This window comes from Telmatherina bonti (assembly GCF_933228915.1).
Source record: "Telmatherina bonti genome assembly, chromosome: 20".
In the NCBI taxonomy this organism is placed as follows: Eukaryota; Metazoa; Chordata; class Actinopteri; order Atheriniformes; family Telmatherinidae; genus Telmatherina; species Telmatherina bonti.
In genome coordinates, this window is record NC_136618.1 from 14,159,623 (window position 1) to 14,179,351 (window position 19,729).

The following is a 19,729-nucleotide window of genomic DNA, read 5'->3' on the forward strand; positions in this document are numbered from 1 at the left end:
AACTGCTCAAAATGTCCTGCTTTTAAAAAAAATAATCTATATTAGTACAGTCTGTAATGGTGTTTGTTTTTTTGTTTTTTTGTTTGTTTTGGGGTTTTTTCTAGGTTTCTTTTTTCTATTTTAGTATTTTCTTTAAAGTGTGATTGAACAAAATGGAAAAATGTACATGAGTTAGCGGCACCAAGTTTCTGGGTGTGTGCGTGACAGAAGATCTCTCTTGGACCAACAACACTGCATCACTGACCAAGTAAGCCTAGCAGAGACTACTTCCTCAGCAAGCTGAGAAGAGCCATGGCCCTGGTCTACACCCTGAGAATGTTTTATAGAGGCATGATCAAGACCATCTTGACCTCCTGCATCACCATGTGGTACAGGGCCTGCACAGCAACCAGCCACAAAACTCTCCAGCGCATTATGAGAGAGGCTGAGAAGATCATTACTGTCTTTCTCCCCTGCAAAGCATATCTAACCACATGTAACCCGCAAGGCCCCTCACATTGCTGCTGATCCCCCCCCGACCCACAGCTTCGTCAGCCTGCTGCCATCAGAGACCAGCAGACTGAAGGACAGCTTCATTTATCATGCTGTCAGGAAGCTGAACTCTCTTCCTCTGCACATGCACATTTAAGACCCTGAACCGGGTTCAGAGTCTACAACCAAGCCTGCTTTTGCACTACAACAATCACTTTATGTCTTCATCACCTGGATTTGATTTGTAATTGTCCTACTTATTTACTCACTTAAAATTACTTGATTTGGTCTTATTTTATTTCATAACATGTTCAGTATTCTGTTTTGTTTTGTTTTCTTTACTTTTGGTGTTTTTTTATTGTTAAATTTTGTGTTACTTGGCAGCATGGTGCCTGCAGACAACAGCCATTTTCATAACCTGTGTGTACTCACAAATAGCAAACTGACATTAAAAGAAACTTAAACTTGAAAATATGAATGTTTTCTAACCCCTGTTGTGGTATAATTTATACTCCTGTAGAAGATGATGGCAATAGCTAACAGCTTGTAATGTAAACCTTATTTTCTCTTCTGTCATACAGGAGAGAAGATTCTGGTCTATTGATATATAAAGAACACCTGCCTGTCAGTCAGGTTGCCATTGGCGATACAAACAGACCGGGTTCTGAGGCCAAGCTCACAGTTGGACCACTCCGTTGTCAAGGAGACAGTGAGTATTGTGTTGATACATGTATATTGTGCAGTGGGGTGATAAGCAGCCTCTTTACCAGAGAAGAAGAATTAAGATTCATCTGATTTAAAGCGGGATGGAAACCTAAAAAAATTAGTCTGCAGCTGTGTGTAGAAAGATCGATGGGACTCTTTTTAAGCAAAATTTGAAGTGTTTTTTTTTTTGTTTCAGGAACCAGTATTATAATGATTTTTTATGTTACCCATGGTCCAGAAAAAAGGGATACTTATGAAGAAATTGCTCCCAGCTTCTGGAAAGATATTTCGACCACTGGTGCCAGATTGATCAATTAAGAAAATGTCTTTGCACATGAACTGATAATAAACAGCATTTTTACAGGACTAGATAAAGACCAGGCATACAGGAAATACTCTAAGTCTAGTGTTTGTTTTGTTAAAAAAAATGGTTTCTTATTTGTTAAATTATTTTTCAATCAGGTTTTATTCAGACTTAGAAATCAGCATTAAAACGTTGAACTTCAGACACGACTTTACTCATTAAGAATCAACTATTATATTGGAAGATGTGGAACACAGCTGGAGTTCTGAATGAAGATACTTTGCTGTGCTTTAGTTCAAAAGAAGTAAAATGATTAGAAATTTGACCCAGAGTGAAATCCCGCTGTGCTGAAGCTTCATCAGTAAGATCTTAGAATGAACATTAGAGGGAGATGGACAGGATGGTGGGAACTAGTGTGAGTATTTATGGATTAGCTGCAGGTGTAAAAATGACCGTTGAATGAGCAGAAAGACTGCAGTTACAGTGGCCTAATTATAAAGCAATATGTGTGTTAATGACCTTCTCCAAGTCATCTGCTGAGAGGAGTGGTTTCATTTGCAAACTAATTCTCAGCAGGTTCTGGCGATATGACTGCATAACCTTTTTCAAGTGTTCATCAGAGGTTGAATAAAGACAGCACCGCCACCACAGGTCTCTTTAACATAGCCTTTGTTAAAATTCACTATTTAACATTGTACAAGGCTCTTAACATTAAGCGGGAACAAAGCACAATGTTTCTCCTCTTTGATGTAATAGTGAACAGTTAATGGTACTACGGTAGATTTTTTAATAGTTTATCTCTTAATCGTTTAGTTAGTACTGCTTTTTTTTTTACTATTGTATTTGTTTAGTTACTATTGACATTTTGAGAGTGTTGACCTAAAGCCAATTTGGGATAAATCCTAAATTCAAGTAAAGGCCTTTATACATCGGGACTGATGGGAATAAACAACACAAAATTATTAACACCAAGTGCAAAGTGAAACATCAAACCATGACAACAGTGTGCTGCTGCTGGAAAAGAAAAAGACAAAAAGAGGCACTGGGTACATCCTTTTATAGAAAAGAGAGGAGAATTTTAGGAGTTTCATTGTTTAATCCAGGAGTGGAAGCTGAACCACAGCCACTTCAGGACGGACTTTAAGATGTCTGCGGGACAGTTCGAAGATCTGCTTTAGCTGCTAGATGCGAGCTTTCAGAAGACACTTGAACCTGCATAATTCCCAACCTGTAATCTATCAGTCAGCATGCCTTCTCTGATTGGTCGATTTTATATCTGTCAGATGTGAATATTAAGAAAGATCAACCTTGGTTTGAAAAATTATAACTCACAAAATTGCTGGATGGAATTTCGTCAATGATCTAAACGTTCACACTAATTCTGAAATAATAGGTGTATAAAGGCCTCAACAGTCCAGAAAAATAGCTGTGCATTTGTTGCGCATCCTTGAATCCTAAAATCAGAGGCAATATTTAGAAATATTTTACAGGGGTGCCCAAAGTCGGCACTCAAGGGCCAATGTCCTGCAGGTTTTCAATGTACTGCTGGTGCAATGGTGAAAACCACCACAGCACAAGATTTTACATTTAATTCTCAAAATAACTGGTAATTAGGAGAGATGGTTAGACTGGATTCATGTGTGATCCTCGAGTACAGGGGTGCCCAAAGTCGGCACTCGACGGCCAATGTCCTGCAAGTTCTCGATGTATCCCTTTCCCAACACACCGGCTCACATTAATCGGATCCAACAGCCAATGAAGTTTTGCCCAGTGACTCATTTGAATCAAGTCTGTTGGAGCAGGGATGCATGGAAAACCTGCAGGATCGTGGCCCTTGAGGACCAGAGCTGGACACCCCTGGACTACTACATTTGTCCTGTGACTGTTCATCATGTCTATCTAAAGATTTCTGAACCTGCAGCTCATTCTATCAATTTGTATTAGTTTAATGATTTTTGCAGCTGCAAACAAGTTCTGGAGATCAGTAAAGACCCTTATTCTGTTACCACCGAGCAAAATGACACATTTTGTTGTAACTCAGTTCAGGCCTCTGTATTGTACTTTGAAAAATTACATAATGATTACTTAAACAAAAATCAGAATTCAATACTTCACAATTGAATAACTTAATTATTTTCACTCTTCTCACTTGACTGTTTCTTCATCCAGAATCCCAGTGGAAATTAAAGGCCAACTAAGCAATTAATGTCTGCAAGCACAGCATTTAAACTCGGCCTCTATCCTTCTTCAAAAGTCTGTGTGTTCAGAAAGTTAAAGACAGTCCTGAAACAAAGCTGTGTATCCAAGGAAATCAAGAGTATTTCACCAAATGTTGCATTCATGTTATTAGTGAAGTTGCAGGTATTTTTAACTGCTTTACTGAATTCCATGTAAAGGTTTACATTTTGTCTCTGAATATCTGTGTAGCTGTTTAAACGGATTTTAGCCTTAATACACACCCACTGCCCAAAACCTGCTGCTTAGCAGTGTAACAAATACAGGAAAAAGAAGATTCAACAAGGTGGGTCAGAAGACACGATCGTGGGTTGAGACCTGGTTTTAGTGGAATATTCTACTCTTGTTTGTCTTGCGAAATTATGACTGTGCCATAAACTTTAACATTTTTCAGACAATTTTAGCAATTGTTCCCTGAGAAGAAGAAAAAACTGACATAATAATATGATATAAAAATATCCCAGTGCTTTGTCTTGTGTACCTTTGTGTGTGTGTGTGAGGTTGTATAAAGGCATCATGTCTGTTCAGAGACTTTCCGTTTGAACTCTCATCTCTTCATCATCTGCTGTTCACTCAAGTCCCTGTAGTTGCACTTGTTTCTTAGGTAAACATCAGATGTCAGATAGATCTGATGAACACAGACACACACTGACTGAGAGGCAGTTCAGCGCTTCTTGTTTCTTCTCTCTTGCTCTTGTAAACAGTGTTGGCATACTGCTCTCAGTGGGACTTTGGGTCAGCTGGAAGACACTCACACTTCCTGTAGCGCTGTGTTATCGACCATTTGTCTTTCCATAAAACTCATGGTCTGCAGTGTTTCACTTTGTCCTGAACCTCCCTGCAGCATGTATTGTGTTTCTGTCAGATCTGCATGGATTAAAAGGATCAAATCATAATGCAACACTTAGACATGCTGATTGCAAGTCTTTAAACCTGTGTCCAGTCTTGGTCAACTTTCACACAAAAACATAAGCAAAAGCTCAGCTGATTTCACATCATTACCTAATAATATAAAGTTAAACAATCCTGAATTGTGACTTGCATCCTTGGGGTATCTGCACTTTTTTTTTTCTCTGAGAAATGTTTGTGTCAAACCAGTGTGAAGATCATGTAGGTGGATGTTTGTTAACTTGTCAAGATAAGCCTGTCCTGCCTAACAAAATCACATTGTGGGTGTCCACTGTCTGCTTGACACATCTGAAGCAATTGATGCTCGTCTATAGTAAGATATAATAATACACCACCAGCTCATAATGTGAAGAGACTATTTATCAAGTTAAAATGTATCCTAAAAGTTACCAGGGGCCAAGAAATTGCTTTGCTTTCCCAATATCCTTCAGTGTTTTGAGCAAGCAGAGCGATTTCTTAGCACTTATTTTGAGCTAAACGAATCTCCCAAACTACAGTGAAAGACATCTGCGAGTGTTTGCTGTCCATCTCCGAAACAATCAGCTAATACGGCTGTGATAACAACCTCAATTTGATTCTAACTTTGCGAATCTATTACCTTTATAGACATTTATGACTGCATGTATTTCTACAATAAGTGGTTGTCTTGGTTTTTTCTCTTTGTTCTTTCTTCTCAAAGAAAAACAACATAAAAACTAAATGAAGTCATACCAGTATCCGCAGTGTGATATCAGAGAAGTTCTGTGAAAGGCAATATCCTTTGGAGAGTTTAAGCAAACATGGATCTTTAGTGCAAGGCACTCACTGTAACAATGCTGGTTTATATAAAAAGGAAGAAAAGATTAAAAAAAAAAAAAGAAAAAAATCCATTGTTCATTTTTCATTCTAAAGGTTAGAACAGAATTGAGCAATGCATTAAAAAGAAATTGTTGGATTTAATACTGAAAAGAATATTGCATAGGATAGCAGAGATATGACTTTTCCCTTTCTCTTGAATTTTTCACTCATTGCTGCCTCTACCAGTCCATCCTTCCATTCATTCAACAGGCAGGAAATGACCTGGTTCTGTCAAGGGTGCACAACATGACAGAACACCTGCCCTTCCTTCTCCCTGGTGTCACAATGATTATGGTCCCTTCATCAACAACCTGGTGCCACTCTCACTAATGTCCCCTCATCACAGAGATTCATCTCACACAAACAGACCCTGATTTAATGACCCATGACATCACATCTGTTTGTGTGTATAGGGGTCTTTCATGTACCAGTGTGATAAACATAATTACTTCAGATTGATCTTTCTGTCACTTGGATGGAGCCATATTTCTTTTGTCTTACTTTGTTATCTGTGCATGAGTCATTCTCTTTTATATTAAAAAACCAAATTAACAGTTGTTTAAAATGAAGATGACTGGGAGGTATGCGTGCTTTAGAGCTAGCCAGGATTCCAGAACATGGGCATACATTATACATTGGCCCATTTAGGGAAATTAAATGTATATTAAAAATTTCACACATGAATAAAGTGCTCCATGTATGATTGATGCTTTTCATGCCGTGTATGGAGCTCTGTCTCAGTAAGAGCAATGACAATTGGCCGCCACATAATGGGTTTTCATACGTATATGACTAATGTCTTGAGCAGTCAGGGAAAGTTTCAGTAAGGTGGTCTGTGTGTTTGCATGCATGCACACTGTGTGTCTTCCTTGTCTGTGCAAGGAACAAGAGTATAAGAGTGTAACTTTGTGTGCATGTGTCTCTTGTGTGCGTGCCTCAGCATTAATGAAGCCCATTTCCATGCCTGGTTTAATGAAAGTCAATACAATCATAGACAAAGAGGAATTACTTTCATTTATTGATGTTAAAAGGGTTTGGACACTTTAATTGATGGAAATGAAAATAAAAGATAGCAAATGAGGCAAAGCAGCACATACATGATGTCATTGACCTGCAGTGAGACATGCTTAGTTTCAGCAATGATCACAAAGAAAAGCCTAAATGGGGTCACTTATGATCAAAAGTAATGAATTACTTTGTTCTCATTTGTTCCTGCTTATATGTTTGTGTTTCAACAGCTGATTCCAGCAATGAGTGCCTGATAAATCTGTTCATGTTTGCCTTTTTACTAATCAGGGAATGTGGTGTTGTGTAGCGGTGTGGATATTTAGCACAGTTGCCTTACAGCAAGGGGGTTCTCAGTTAAATCTTAGCTGAGACCTTTCTGCAAGGTGTTTGCAAGTTCCCCTTGTGACTGTCCAAAGACACTTGTGTTCAGTAAATTTGCAAATAAAAATTAATAATAAGTATGCGCATAAGACTCCACAGCAGTCTGTTTGTCTGTGTTAAACCTGTGATGGTTTTGGAAAGTGTCCCTGGTGTGCCTTGGCACATCTGGCATGGTCTCCAGCCCATTGACAGGATACAGCAAATCGGGGAGAATATATTAATGCATTTAATAACATTAATTTACAATGTCCCATTGGGATTAATAAAGTATTTTTCATGCAAATAATATAATTTAATTTAATTAAACTTGTAGTCTGACTTATTGTGACTCTAACTACAAATTTAAAATATATTCAAAATAATAATTTTTGCATCTTTAAAGAACTCTCATAAAAGAAATTAAAAGAAAAAGTCAGTCATATAGTAAAATAAAAACATAATATACCTTAGATACAACTACTGACATCATTTTGACAAGAGATTCAAGTGAGAGGACTAGAGACGCTATAATTGCTAACGGCTGTCACTTCTTGATCTAATTGTTTCATGATTTTTGCATGTAAATTGCCATTTTCCATCACCTGGCTGTGATTGACTCCGCTTAGCTACACCTTCCTCAATGTGTCCTGCTTTGCTGCCCTCTGTACCAATTCTTCCTGCCGCTGCCACAGTCCAAGGATGAAAGGGTGCGGCATCCCTTCACTAAGGGGCAGCTATGCACCTTTGTTAGCTCTGCTTCACAGAGATACCTCATACAGACTCTGCTTGTTAGTTTGATTGTGATTTGTAATGTATTTCATTGTGTTTGACCTCTTAGGTCTTGCCAGGTGAAGCCTGATGAAGCATTGAAGTTTTCCAGCAAATTGATTCGGAAAATGGATCACTTCTCAAGGCTTCATGTGCACACAAAGCCACCTGCTGGGCCTAAGCATATAAGACAGGCAGCTTTGATGTAATTTGTGACATACATTCCCTCAAGAAAGGCTGTATGATTTGAAAAAAATCAAATAAAACACATATATTGTGTTTTGTAGAGTATATATTATGATTATATTGGATCATCTACATGAGATTGACCAAAAACATATAAAGGAACGGGACATTTGAACCTCATATCTTGCAAGCCAACACTCCAGTCACCTGCGTTATAACACTTATGTAAAACAGTATTTACAACTGTAAAGAAACGTGATGTTCTTTTTTTTTTTTTTTTTTTTTTTTTTTTTTTAAATTAAAGTAATTTATGTTTGCTAACCAATCATTTGTTGAAAACTGTGTTGCCATTAAGTCTCATAAGTATAATAAGGGCATGGAGAGTAACCAAGTTCTGTGTCTCTTTTGGAAAACAGGATTTAATCAAGCACATGTTGGTGAAAATGCTGCTTTAAACCATCACAATGGTCTACAGTTCAGGAGGTATTATTTTAATAATTTTTTTAAATTAAGAATCAATATATTTTTCATCTGTATGTCAATCTCTCTCCTCTTTGTGGGAAATGGCAGTTCTGCAGCCTTTGAAAATATTTTTTCAAGATCTGAGCTCTTTTCCAAAACCAGACATGGTACAGTCAGGCAGCGAGGCTTTGGAAGTAATCAGCAATGTCACTCTGAATAAACAATACAAGCCCCATGACGTGTTTCAGGGAAATATTTCCTGGATAACTTGACACACATTACAAAAACTATTTTCAGTACATCCTACAACGTCCAGCTGAGATCTGCTGTTGAGTCTCTACAGGCTTTTTGCTCGGTGTTTAAAAGATCATTCTGAACTGTGGTCTAGGATAGGGCCAAGTATGTCACAGTGCTGCTTCCAGTTGGGTCTGACAATTGTTGTTTCTTTGTGTTGAACATTTATTAGTTATACTGGTTATTTTCCATACTTTTCCTTTAATCTGTGCATCTTTCTTTTATGAAAATTCTTTTTTTTTTATGAAGCAGGTTATAACATAAGTGGTGAGCACTGGATCTCAAACTGAGGGTCATGAGGTCATTTCAGGAGTCACCAGATAATTGGAAAAAATATATAGTCTATATTTACTTAATAAATCTAGGATATTTTTACCAGATCTTTCAAAATCAACATATGAACAAAGAAATAAATTTATACAATTATCATCTTAATTTTTAACACATGCATACACAAACAACAAAATTTGGGCACATGCCACATTAAAAAGAATTTGACATTATCTCCATGTGAGAAGCTGATTTTGGGCATATAGATGCCTTGTCACAGTAGTGAACAAAATCTACCAAACCCCACTTTGATTTTCTTATTTGTAAAGTTTTTGACAGTTTTACATGGTAACACAAGGTAATAAAGTTTTCAAATCCCAGTTTTAGTAGTTGCAATGTAATAAAGTTTTGCTGGATACGTCAAACTGTCCTGGAGAAGTTTGGATCAGTGATTTCAGCCAGTACAGCATGCTGCATGCTGAGCCAAATGTAGCACCATGGACAAAGTATAAGAAACACAAAACTACCTAAAGAATAAACTAAAGAATAAGTTAAAACTTTGTTTAAATATTGTTAAGTAGCATCTCCAACTGTCCTACAAATGGCTGCATGGAAAAGCGCTGAAGCCTCGGAGTAGCTTGGCTGGTTACATTATCAAGTTGTACCCAAATTTAGACCAAATGTGTATGGACTATTTAGATGTATTTAAATGTCTTCAACCAGAAAATGTTCAGTGACATTTCTTTCTTCTTGTGAATACAGTGCATCAGTTTGTATGTGAAGGATAAAAATGGCAGCCATTAGGAAATGAACAACCTTGAAGATACAATTTGAAAAAGACTAACAGTATAATGCTCTTTTGCACAAGTTGATAGTTATGAATTTCTGAACCTTTTAAGAAATGTCTTCAGGCAGGCGTTGGTTAAAATATAACAGACATGAAGTTTTCACTTTAAAACACTGAATTTCCTTCCTTTTTCCTGAACTTTATGCTGTAGAATAAGTAACTTAATTCTGTTCACCTTTCTTTATATGGTGCATCTTAGTTGCATTATAATCTACAGCTTCCAATTACAATGCAAATATATTACAATGTATCAGATCCAAATTATACTCATCATCATTGGACACGCTATAAGAGTTTGAGGTTGCAATAACTTACATTAGAATTAATAGGTTATAGCACAAATTGCACCATACAATTTTACTCATCATATTGATGAATAACTTGCAGCTTAAGTCTCAAATACTTACATTTACTCTGTCTGCACTTTAAATACAAACAGCTGGTTCTAAAACTTTTTCCATTCATGTGTTGACTAGCCCTCATTGTTAAAACAATGCACTGCAGATGGAAAGACTGAAGGGCTCGCAGTTAGCTTGATACACTGTTCAAAACTCAATTTCTCTTTGCGTTTTTTTTTTTTTTATTTGAATTTGGGCGGACACAAAGACAAGAAAGCTGGATAACAATAATCTGAGCTGGGAGTTGTGGTGTGCATTTCCTTTCATGAATATAACACCTCAATGTCACATTTCTAAACCTCGGAGGCCAAAAATGGCTGGATTTTTATTTTTCTTTTTTCATTAGGTTTTTGAGCCAGTAGTGATATCAAACACTTAAATATATTTTGTCAATCAAAGAAATATGTTTTATGTATGCCCCCCTTAAAATGGTCACGAGTAAGTCTTGTCCAAAATCTTTTGGAGACATTTGGGGCTGAAATCTGCCGTTGCAATAAGGAACACAAAGCTTTTGACGAGTTTGCAGAAACAACAAAAAGACCAGTGATAACCTGTCTTATAATGGTCAACACCCATTTCACCTTTTCTATTGAGCAATTGACCTGTCTAATGTGTAGTGAATTCTCTTTTACAGAGGCATGATTAAAAAGATACATTAATATAAATACTTGGCTGACAGAAGTTATCCTTGTGCTTTCATTAGAGGTTGTCATTGTTGCCCAAAGGCTTTGCAGTCATATATCAGAGACAACAGGAATAATTGTCTGGAATTTCCCCCCCCCTTGCTTTTGACTAGCTTTAAACTTTTTTTTTCTTTTTTAGTGACCTTTCGTGACTCATCTGATTATACAAAGTTGATTCATTTGCATTTATGTTTTTGAAAATATTCTGAAAAAGCTACTTGACATTCAGGAGTGAATCTGAATCTGGCTAGGGCTGCATGTCATTCATAACTTTAGTCTTTTAAATTAAATCTTCTACACAATAAATTATGGCTAAATTATATATTGTATTAATTGAGTGGAAACGAACATTCTTCAGGAGCTGAGTCTGCCTTTTGTGCACGTGATAACGCTTCATATCCACCAGGCTCTTGTTCAGCTCAGACTCCAACTCATCTTCATTCTGCTTCTTTCTTTCAATTTATCACTTGGGAGTCTGGCTTTACAACAAACTGTCATTCAAGATTCATGTATAACTTTTTCTCTGAAATTAATAACTTGACCCTCTATAGAGATTTAGGAGCTGTCTGTCCTTCCTTTACCATAAAGATATTGTTTTACAACTTTAATACCAGCATTTGATTACAGATATTCTGCACCATCATTCTCCCTCACTGCTTTAAAGCTACACCCTGTTTATTATATTGTATCACTAATAAAAACTTTGTGGTCATCATATTCACTTCATCTCATTATCACTGAAAAGATTAAGTAATCAACTACTGTTATAAAAAGTGATGTGCTCTTTGGTCAAAGTTGCCAGACTGTGTTGTGTAAATCTTTAAATTGCAATCATTAGAGACTCTAGATATCCCATCAATGCACCCTAATCCTGGCACTTCTGGTGTCTGGTAATATTCCAAACTTAAGACGAAGGAATTTCAAACTACTGCATGCTAAATTCATCCATTGTCCTTCATTATTTGTTTTATTTTTTATCTGTGCTATAGCTTTACTTACTCAGGTTGATCGTGGTTTTTGGGTCTTATATGTCAGATGCATTGAGAAAACTCAACAATACCACCTGATTAGATACCTATGACATAATAATTACACCTATGTAACCATCCCATCTCACTTATGTATCCAATTTTAGCATAACATTTAATTTATGTGGAGAATATGCAGGTATTCCTCCTATCTAATGATGACTTGCAGAAATAATTAGGAAGAAAATAATTATAGGGTTTATGTTTCTCCTTCTTTTGTATCATATCTCCATTTGTACAGCTCTGGAGGTTTAGTGCTAAAAATGTATGACAAGCAACTTAATTACACAGCAAGATTGATAAAGGCTTTGCCGGTCTCAAATGACAGACTCAAACTAATTACCCGAATATTCAAATACTGCATTTACCCAGCATATACTTTACCTAGGCCATAAAATGACAGGCCACTGATGGCTCAATTACACAAATGAGATGAAATACAGGTCTCAATGGAAATTAAAAAATGAGTGAGGAAGAAATATATGCTTGATATCCCAGCCTTCAAGTCATTGCAGAGCTGTGTATAGGTTCAAGTGTTTTGAACATTCATATCTGAGCAATGCCCTGAAGGGTACTTTGTATAGATGGGGCCATTCTTAGTCCTTTTGTTTTTTTTTTGTTTTTTGCTTTTTTTTAAGAAACTTGGACTAGAAGTATGTTGGGTGGAAGAGCAAGTATTAAGTGGAAAAGTTAAATTGGATGTCACTGTGTGTATATTCTAACCAACTGTCAGAAATCCTGAGATCAGATGATGTTCAGCTGATGAAATGTCCCACTGCAAACAAGGAATTGGGAGAAAGTACAAGGCTGTTAATGAGATAAAATGGCTGTGTCTGTCGTCACCCCTGGCTTACACCAGCGTACATTGTTTGTGTTTCTAATGTGAATGCTCATATCTTGTGTTTTACTTGTCACAGTTTGTCTGCCTGAAAATGTTTGTGTTAATGACCTGTGAAGGTGTAGTCAGTCATCCTAACCATCTGTTGGTACTGGCACATGACCCGTCTGGTCAAGCACAGGCAGATGAATCATCCAGTTGGCTTCTAGACCCAGACTTCACCTCGAACTGTGTCTCACATCATGTCAGCCTCCACAGTTCAGTGGGCTTCATTTTCTTCCTTTTTTTTTTCTTTAGAGCATGTCCCTGTGTGCCAATGCAGAGGTCAACATCAGGGTTTTTTATAGCACTGTGTTTGAGTTAAATGACTCAGTGGCTCCAAGAATACAACCAGTGAAAACCAATTGTAAAATATTTTTCAAATGGAGGAAGATTTCTACGTAGTACAAAATATGATTTAAACAAGATGAGATTTCACTTTCAACTTAAATCTGTTTGAAATTGTACTTTAATCCATCCAAAAATATTTTAATTATTTAGCTATGTATCCTATTATAATATTTGATACAACCCCGCATGGTGTCATAGTGGTTCCTCAGCTGGGCTGAGGCTTAGACAGTGGCCTTAATGTGTAGAGTTTGTATGTTCTCCCTGTGTGTGTGTGGGTTTTCTCTGAGTACTCTGGCTTCCCCCCACCATCCAAAGACATGCACTTCAGATTAATTGGTTGCTATAAATTGCCCATAGGACTGAGTGTGAGTGTGAATGGTTATTTGTTCCTGTGTTGGCCCTGCGATGGACTGACGAGCTGTCCAGGGTGTACCCTGCCTCTTGGTCAATGGTTGCTGGGATAGGCTTCAGCTTCCCTGCGACCCTTAATCGGACTAAGCGGATAGGATAATAAATTAATGAATGAATAAAAAGATTGACACTTTTCTGGAAATGAGTAAATAAAATATCCATAATATGTTTGTAGGAATTGGAAATCACAATTGATGGTTATTTTGACATGCGAACATCCATTTTTTTCCAAATATTTTCTTTTTTCTTGAATTTCTTTTCATGTGTTTTTCCATCTCATGTTTGGTTTCTATATGTTTCTTATAGTTCGTGAAGAAAAAGATTATTTTCTATCTGACTCCTTTCTTTCTGAAAAATACAACAGATTTTGATTAGAAGAAATATACCTCAAAGTATCCATCTGACATTCATGTGAAGTTTTTAAAAATTGAACAGGGTAGCTGCAAAGACCTCAGATGAACTGAGAATACATGTGAGACAGTTTTACAGAAAGTCCATATTCTGCACATGGTACACTACACAATGAGTCCAAGGGCATCCAGGGGAAGATGCAACACCATGAAAATCAATGCACTGGCTTTATTGTGAGAATCAATTAAACAGAGAAATGGTTTGCCAATAACAATGTGGCCTTCACAAACCACGGACAATTCTTCAAAAGATGGTTTCTTGTTTATTTTTGAATACACAACAAGCCTTTACACATTTATCCATCACAGTAAAATGGTTTGATGCAAACAAAACTTTACCCAAAAGCACCTTTCTGCTCCCTGCCGCTGGTCGGTGCTGTGTAGCAACAGAACTGCACCACAACTTTTAGAAAAGAATCCTTATTAATAACCCAACATTTGTTTTCAAAATTGTTTAAAACGTGTTTAGTAAACATTTCCATATGTGAGTGATAAATTTGCTGCAGTGCCCAGCCAACCAGTTGCATCTGTGATTTGGCAATCAGCGGTTTATAATTTGGCTTCTACAATGTTCTCTTCCCATCACAGTGGGTTTCTGTCAGCCTCCCATTTCTTTATTCTTCTTTAGTTCTCACACCATGTATCTTTTTGAGCAGTTTTTCTCTCCCCCTACTTCTTTCTTTCTTTCTGTCATTTTCTTTCTGCATTCTATCCCTCTCTTTCAAATACATGATTCTCCCTCAAGCATTAATTTCATATGCAAGTGTCCGTCTTGCTTTTGTGTCTTTGTCTGGCTTCTTTTATTCTCTCGCTTAAAGCCCTTATGCTTTCATTCATTGCAGACAAATAATTATCAGACTACACAACACTTCATCATGTTCACTCTGTTTTTATGTATGAGGAAAGCTCTGTGTGATTGTATCAATATGCTCTACAGCTTAGCTCCTGAAATGTTTGTTGTAAATGCATCATTATTATTTGTCCTGCATTATCAACAGTCACCAGCAAGTTCTTACAAACAGCTATTGTGCGTTTAACTGGCAACAACTATGTTGTCTTGGTTTGCCTTTCTTCATGGATAGTTTGCTTATCATTATTGATTTCTGTGTGGTCTGCAGTCATCCTCAGGTTTGGTCTCAAATTTGCTCTGTTTAGTAATTGGTTGTATATCCAGGAGAGAAACGAACAATGTTTCAAGTTCAAACACACTAATCACATAAGCTGTGTCCCAATTCAGGGTCACAGGGTCACACTCCGGCTACATATGTTATAGTGGCACACCAAGTACTGCCCCAATTTGAAGGCTCCTTCCAATCCACCCTACAAACCTGCACTTCGTTCGGTCTATAGCAAAGCATGGATGCTTCACTACCTTATTTTTCCCAGCATTTATTTCACGTGAGATGGTAGGAAGTAAGCAGCAGTGCAGGGCCTTTTTTTTTATTGTGTATGCACATATGTGTGGATGTGTGTGCATTTGAAATTCAACTTGAAAGGTGAATGAGGTTTTAAAAAATCCAATGAAGTTCATTTCCACTCGCCTCCATGGACAGATAACCTGGACAGCAGTAGCCCTGGCTTGTAGCGTGTACTTAATGACAACAGATTAATTCAATTTAATAACATGGGTCTCACCAGCACAATATTCACTGACGTTAACGTTAGTTTGACTTTCAGCCTATGGAGAGTTTGTCTGTACCCCCTCCTCCACATGTTTTCTATTTAGACCCACAGGTGAATAAAAAGAATATTTAAAATTCTGGCTCGTTTTTTTTCTCATTTTATTTTACTTTCCTGTGTTTTGTTGAAGAATGGGAACGCTAAGTGACGGGGGGCTGGAGTACTATGGGTAATTTTCATACACTATATTAGCTGCCGCATTTCATAATAAGGGGATGTGAAGTGTGCAATTTAGTAGCGCACTCCGTAGCACACTACGTAGCACACTACGTAGCACACTACGTAGTCTGCACATCCTGAAGTGTACAGACCCTGAATTTGGACACAGCTATAGACGATAAAGTAGGCTGTTGTCTGTGGGCATGTTTGTACAATGTGTGTGTATGTTCTTTACTATTGTGTGCCCTTGCCAATGGTGATGGGATGTGAGGCAGGAAAGAGAATAGATCAGCTCATCCTGTGGTTAGAGGACATATATCACACACAAAACTAGGAGACACACAAACACAAATATATTTGCAACCATGAAACACATCCAAATGAACAGCATTAAAGAAGCAAACTATTGCTTAAGTGACAGAAAACAATCAGAAAATTAACCAGCCTATATTTTAGTCATTAATTTATTCATTCATTCATTATCTGTGCAACATGTTCCAGTTCACTGTCAGAGGAAAGTTGGAGCTTACCCCAGTAATTAGCAGGTGAGAGGCAGGTCACACCCTGGACAGGTCACCAGTCTATTACAGAGCATTTTAATAATAATGATGAAAGTAGTTTTTGCATGACTCTGTTCTATTTCGTGTTTTTAATCATTATATGTTAATTGTCTTTTGATTTTAGTAAGAAGGTCAATTGTCTCCATGGGCTTAGAGAAGATGTGATATGGAGAATGTCAATATTTTTCACTTTTACACATGTTAGTTTGAACATTGACACTTCTCTCCTGTGTGCAGCAGTTTTTCAGGTGTGGGTCTAAAATCAATCCCTGGAAGGCATTAAAAAGATTTCACTCAGCTGATACCACATCAGCCTTCACTTTTCCTCCTCATGCCCTCTATGTGCCCTAAAGCATCTCCTGCTTTCCTGTTCATCTGCCCTCTGCGTGACTTTCCTTCCCTCTTTTCCTTCACATTTTTCAATATTCAATCTTCTCAACCATGCCTGGCCTCTTACCGCTTCTTTCGTTGTTTCTCCCCACCAAGTCTTGTCCCCCCACCCTGTTCCACATACTCCTCGTTTTCCATGACTGATGGGGGTAAGACAGAGGCATGGGGGGGGCGGGGGGGGGGGGCGGGAGAAGAGACAGCAGAGAAGTCACTCTATCAACCACAGTCTGATAGTTCATCAGCAGCTGTTTAGGGCACTGCTACTTCATCTTCATTAGTCGGCCCTGATCTCCCTTCATTCACAAGTCATTAGTAGAGTTATCAAAAATCCTGCAATATTTTGTCCATGTGACATTGTCACCTTTTCAGATCTTCATTTAGAAGTGAAAGAAATTATCTTGGTTATTTCGACATGATGGTTGAGTGTATGTGAATACCTCCACGTGGAAATAAAATTATACTGTAAGTGGTTAAATAATTTTTCAGAGGAGAAATTAAAAAGAGGCACATTAAACCACAGACGTGAGATAGCGATATTTCATCCAGAATAGATTTCTGGCCCTTGAATTAACTGAAAATGAATTCATAGCTATCTAAAGTGAAACCATTTCTCGTTGAATGTATTCTGCAGCTTATCAGATCACAGTGGGTTACAGAATGCTTGCCACAGTGTTAATGGTGGGTGCAGCAGGTGTTTGAGAGAATTGCCACTCATTGTTTGGGTTTTTTTTGTTTTTTTTACAGATGACTACTGGAACGCAGCATCATTCACAACCCCGTCTTCATACCTGCATTTTGCCACCTTTCAGGGCGAGACCAGCGCTGACATCTCTTTCTATTTCAAGACAAGTGCGCCCTATGGCGTCTTTCTGGAAAACCTTGGAAATACCGACTTCATCCGCCTGGAGCTCAAATGTAAGATGCTTTTTAGTGACTCTGTGAGTGCATGTGAGTCATTACTTTGTGTTTGCCTTTCTCCTTCTCTCACTCTTACTTTGAGTCTTTAGCTAGCCAAGTGTGAGATTTAATCCAGCAGTCCATCTGATGGCGGTGGGTGCATGCTGCCAAACACATATACACTGAATCACATAAAAGCTTGTGCAGACAGATGGACACACACCAGAAAAGGGCATTTGCTGTGCTGATTATAGCACACACTTTGTGTGGTTGCAAGAGAGAGCAATCATTTATTTAAGGTAATTGGTGTGTGCAATAATTATGTCCATTATGAACCTTTGTTTAACCAAATCACCCATTTTCAAGGATGACATAACACAAGCCCTTGCTCACACATACATATCTTTTGTGTGTGTATGTGTGTGTGTCTTTTTCTTTATTTCCTTCACTATATAATAGTGTTTTTCTAAATATATGTATTTAAATCCCCTAGAAAAACATGTTCTATCCCAGAGCGCATACAGGAAAATACATGTACAATACACCTACACACTGAAGGATGTTCTTTGTGTTTCAGTTTTCAATGAGTTCATCACACTCTGATAAAAGTATTCTCAAATGGAAAGCATCTTCTAATTTCATGTCATCTCTTTGACTACCTGCTGACATACTGTCAGATTCCATTAGAGATTAAAACAACACAGCTCAAGTATCCTTTTTTTTCCCAGTGTTTGCTGGAGTTTGCATATTTTCCCTGTGTTGTTTGTGTGTGCTGGCCCTGTGATGGACTGGCAAGAAATGTATGAATGAAATTCCAACAGCAACAATTAACACAGCCAAATCAACTGCAGGCTTATCACAGCAGTGCCAAAGCCCTTCGACAGTTAAACACATGATGTTTCTGACATTAGCTGTGTCAAACTCTCTCTGAACTTTGTCCTATCTAAACTTGCCAAGCAGTAAAACGGTCAGAAAATCTTAGGCCTTTCATCAAAAATAAAACATGTTTGCATTTTCTGAGCAGAGAGAAATCCAAACATGTGATAGTAATGAAGAAAGAATCCTGTCGTATTTTGGATGTTATCTCTATTACTTACTATAAAACCCATTTCCTGTGGTGGAGAAGCAGGGAAGGATAATTATTTACTTTAAAGACTCCACATTTATTTGTTTGTTTTGTCTTTAGCTTGTGAAAGAAGCAGAAAGTTAGTATGCAACGATTGCTAGGTTTACATGGGAGTTTTAATTCCTGTTTATTTCCGAATAAAAGTTTATTCCACTTTAAACTGATGAAAAGTGACTATGTAAACACTTAATTCCTGATGCAAATTTCTATTCGGAATTAAACTTAATTCCGATGTAAGTGGCCGGTTTATTTGCATTTTAATTCCAAACTATTAAATTCCTCTGTCATGTAAACCTTAATTCCGCTCTGAGTTAATTCCGGTCGTTCTGCGCATGCTCGTTACCTTGTCCTGTCCCAATGATGCACGTTGTTTTGCCTCCCGTGTTCGGTGGTCTATCTTTCTGCTCCTTCTCAGTTGCTGCAAAAAGTGAAGTTGTGCTCGTGTTGAGCTGGTACTTCAAAATTATAATAAAAATAGTGACAAAAGTGGTACTTGTGATGTAGTTTTTACATTTACGACTGAAAACACAAGAAGCAGGGAGCCAACTTTGTTTATTTCCAGTATACATCAAACGTCACGTGCACCCTCTGTCCAATCAGAACCCTTCCCAACCCGCCGCTCTAAAGAGGAATTAAGTGAGGACGTGTTTCATGTAAACTGTCATTCGGAACTATTATTTTCATGTAAACTCGTAGGAGAATATGTCAATTCCGAATTATTTAATTCCAAATGATTAATTCCAATTAAAAGAACATCATATAACCCTACCCAATGTTTATCTGGCACATGTCAAAGTATTTAATAATCTGTATTTATTTCCTTTGTAAAGAAAGTCATTTTTATTCCATTAGACCTTCAAACAGGAACTTGCCAAACATTTGAACTTGAAATGGAAGAGATGGCAGCAGAGGAGATGAGAAGCAGACATTTTAAATCCCAAACAAAAGGGTGGATTTAACAGTCCCCTTAGTCCTCTCTTAGAGTTATGATTGACATGTCACGCATTGGGCTTCAATGATGTGTTCCAGTGGCTCAAATTAAATTCCCTGCTGCCACAGTGGAACCGTTCTCATCAAGAGTTTTAAAATCTCTTCAAATTAAT

General features: G+C 37.5%; 1 protein-coding gene across 1 annotated transcript in view; it reads left to right on the forward strand.

The window, feature by feature from the left end:
- Positions 1–19,729, forward strand: part of cntnap2a (contactin associated protein 2a) — a gene marked incomplete at both ends in the record, with an annotated part of 342,587 nt that overhangs the window by 281,950 nt on the left and 40,908 nt on the right. Inside the window, 2 exons of the mRNA XM_079259621.1 lie at positions 1,053–1,180; positions 17,348–17,518. Coding sequence (XP_079115747.1) covers positions 1,053–1,180; positions 17,348–17,518 — 299 coding nt within the window. The remainder of the gene's footprint in view (positions 1–1,052; positions 1,181–17,347; positions 17,519–19,729) is intronic.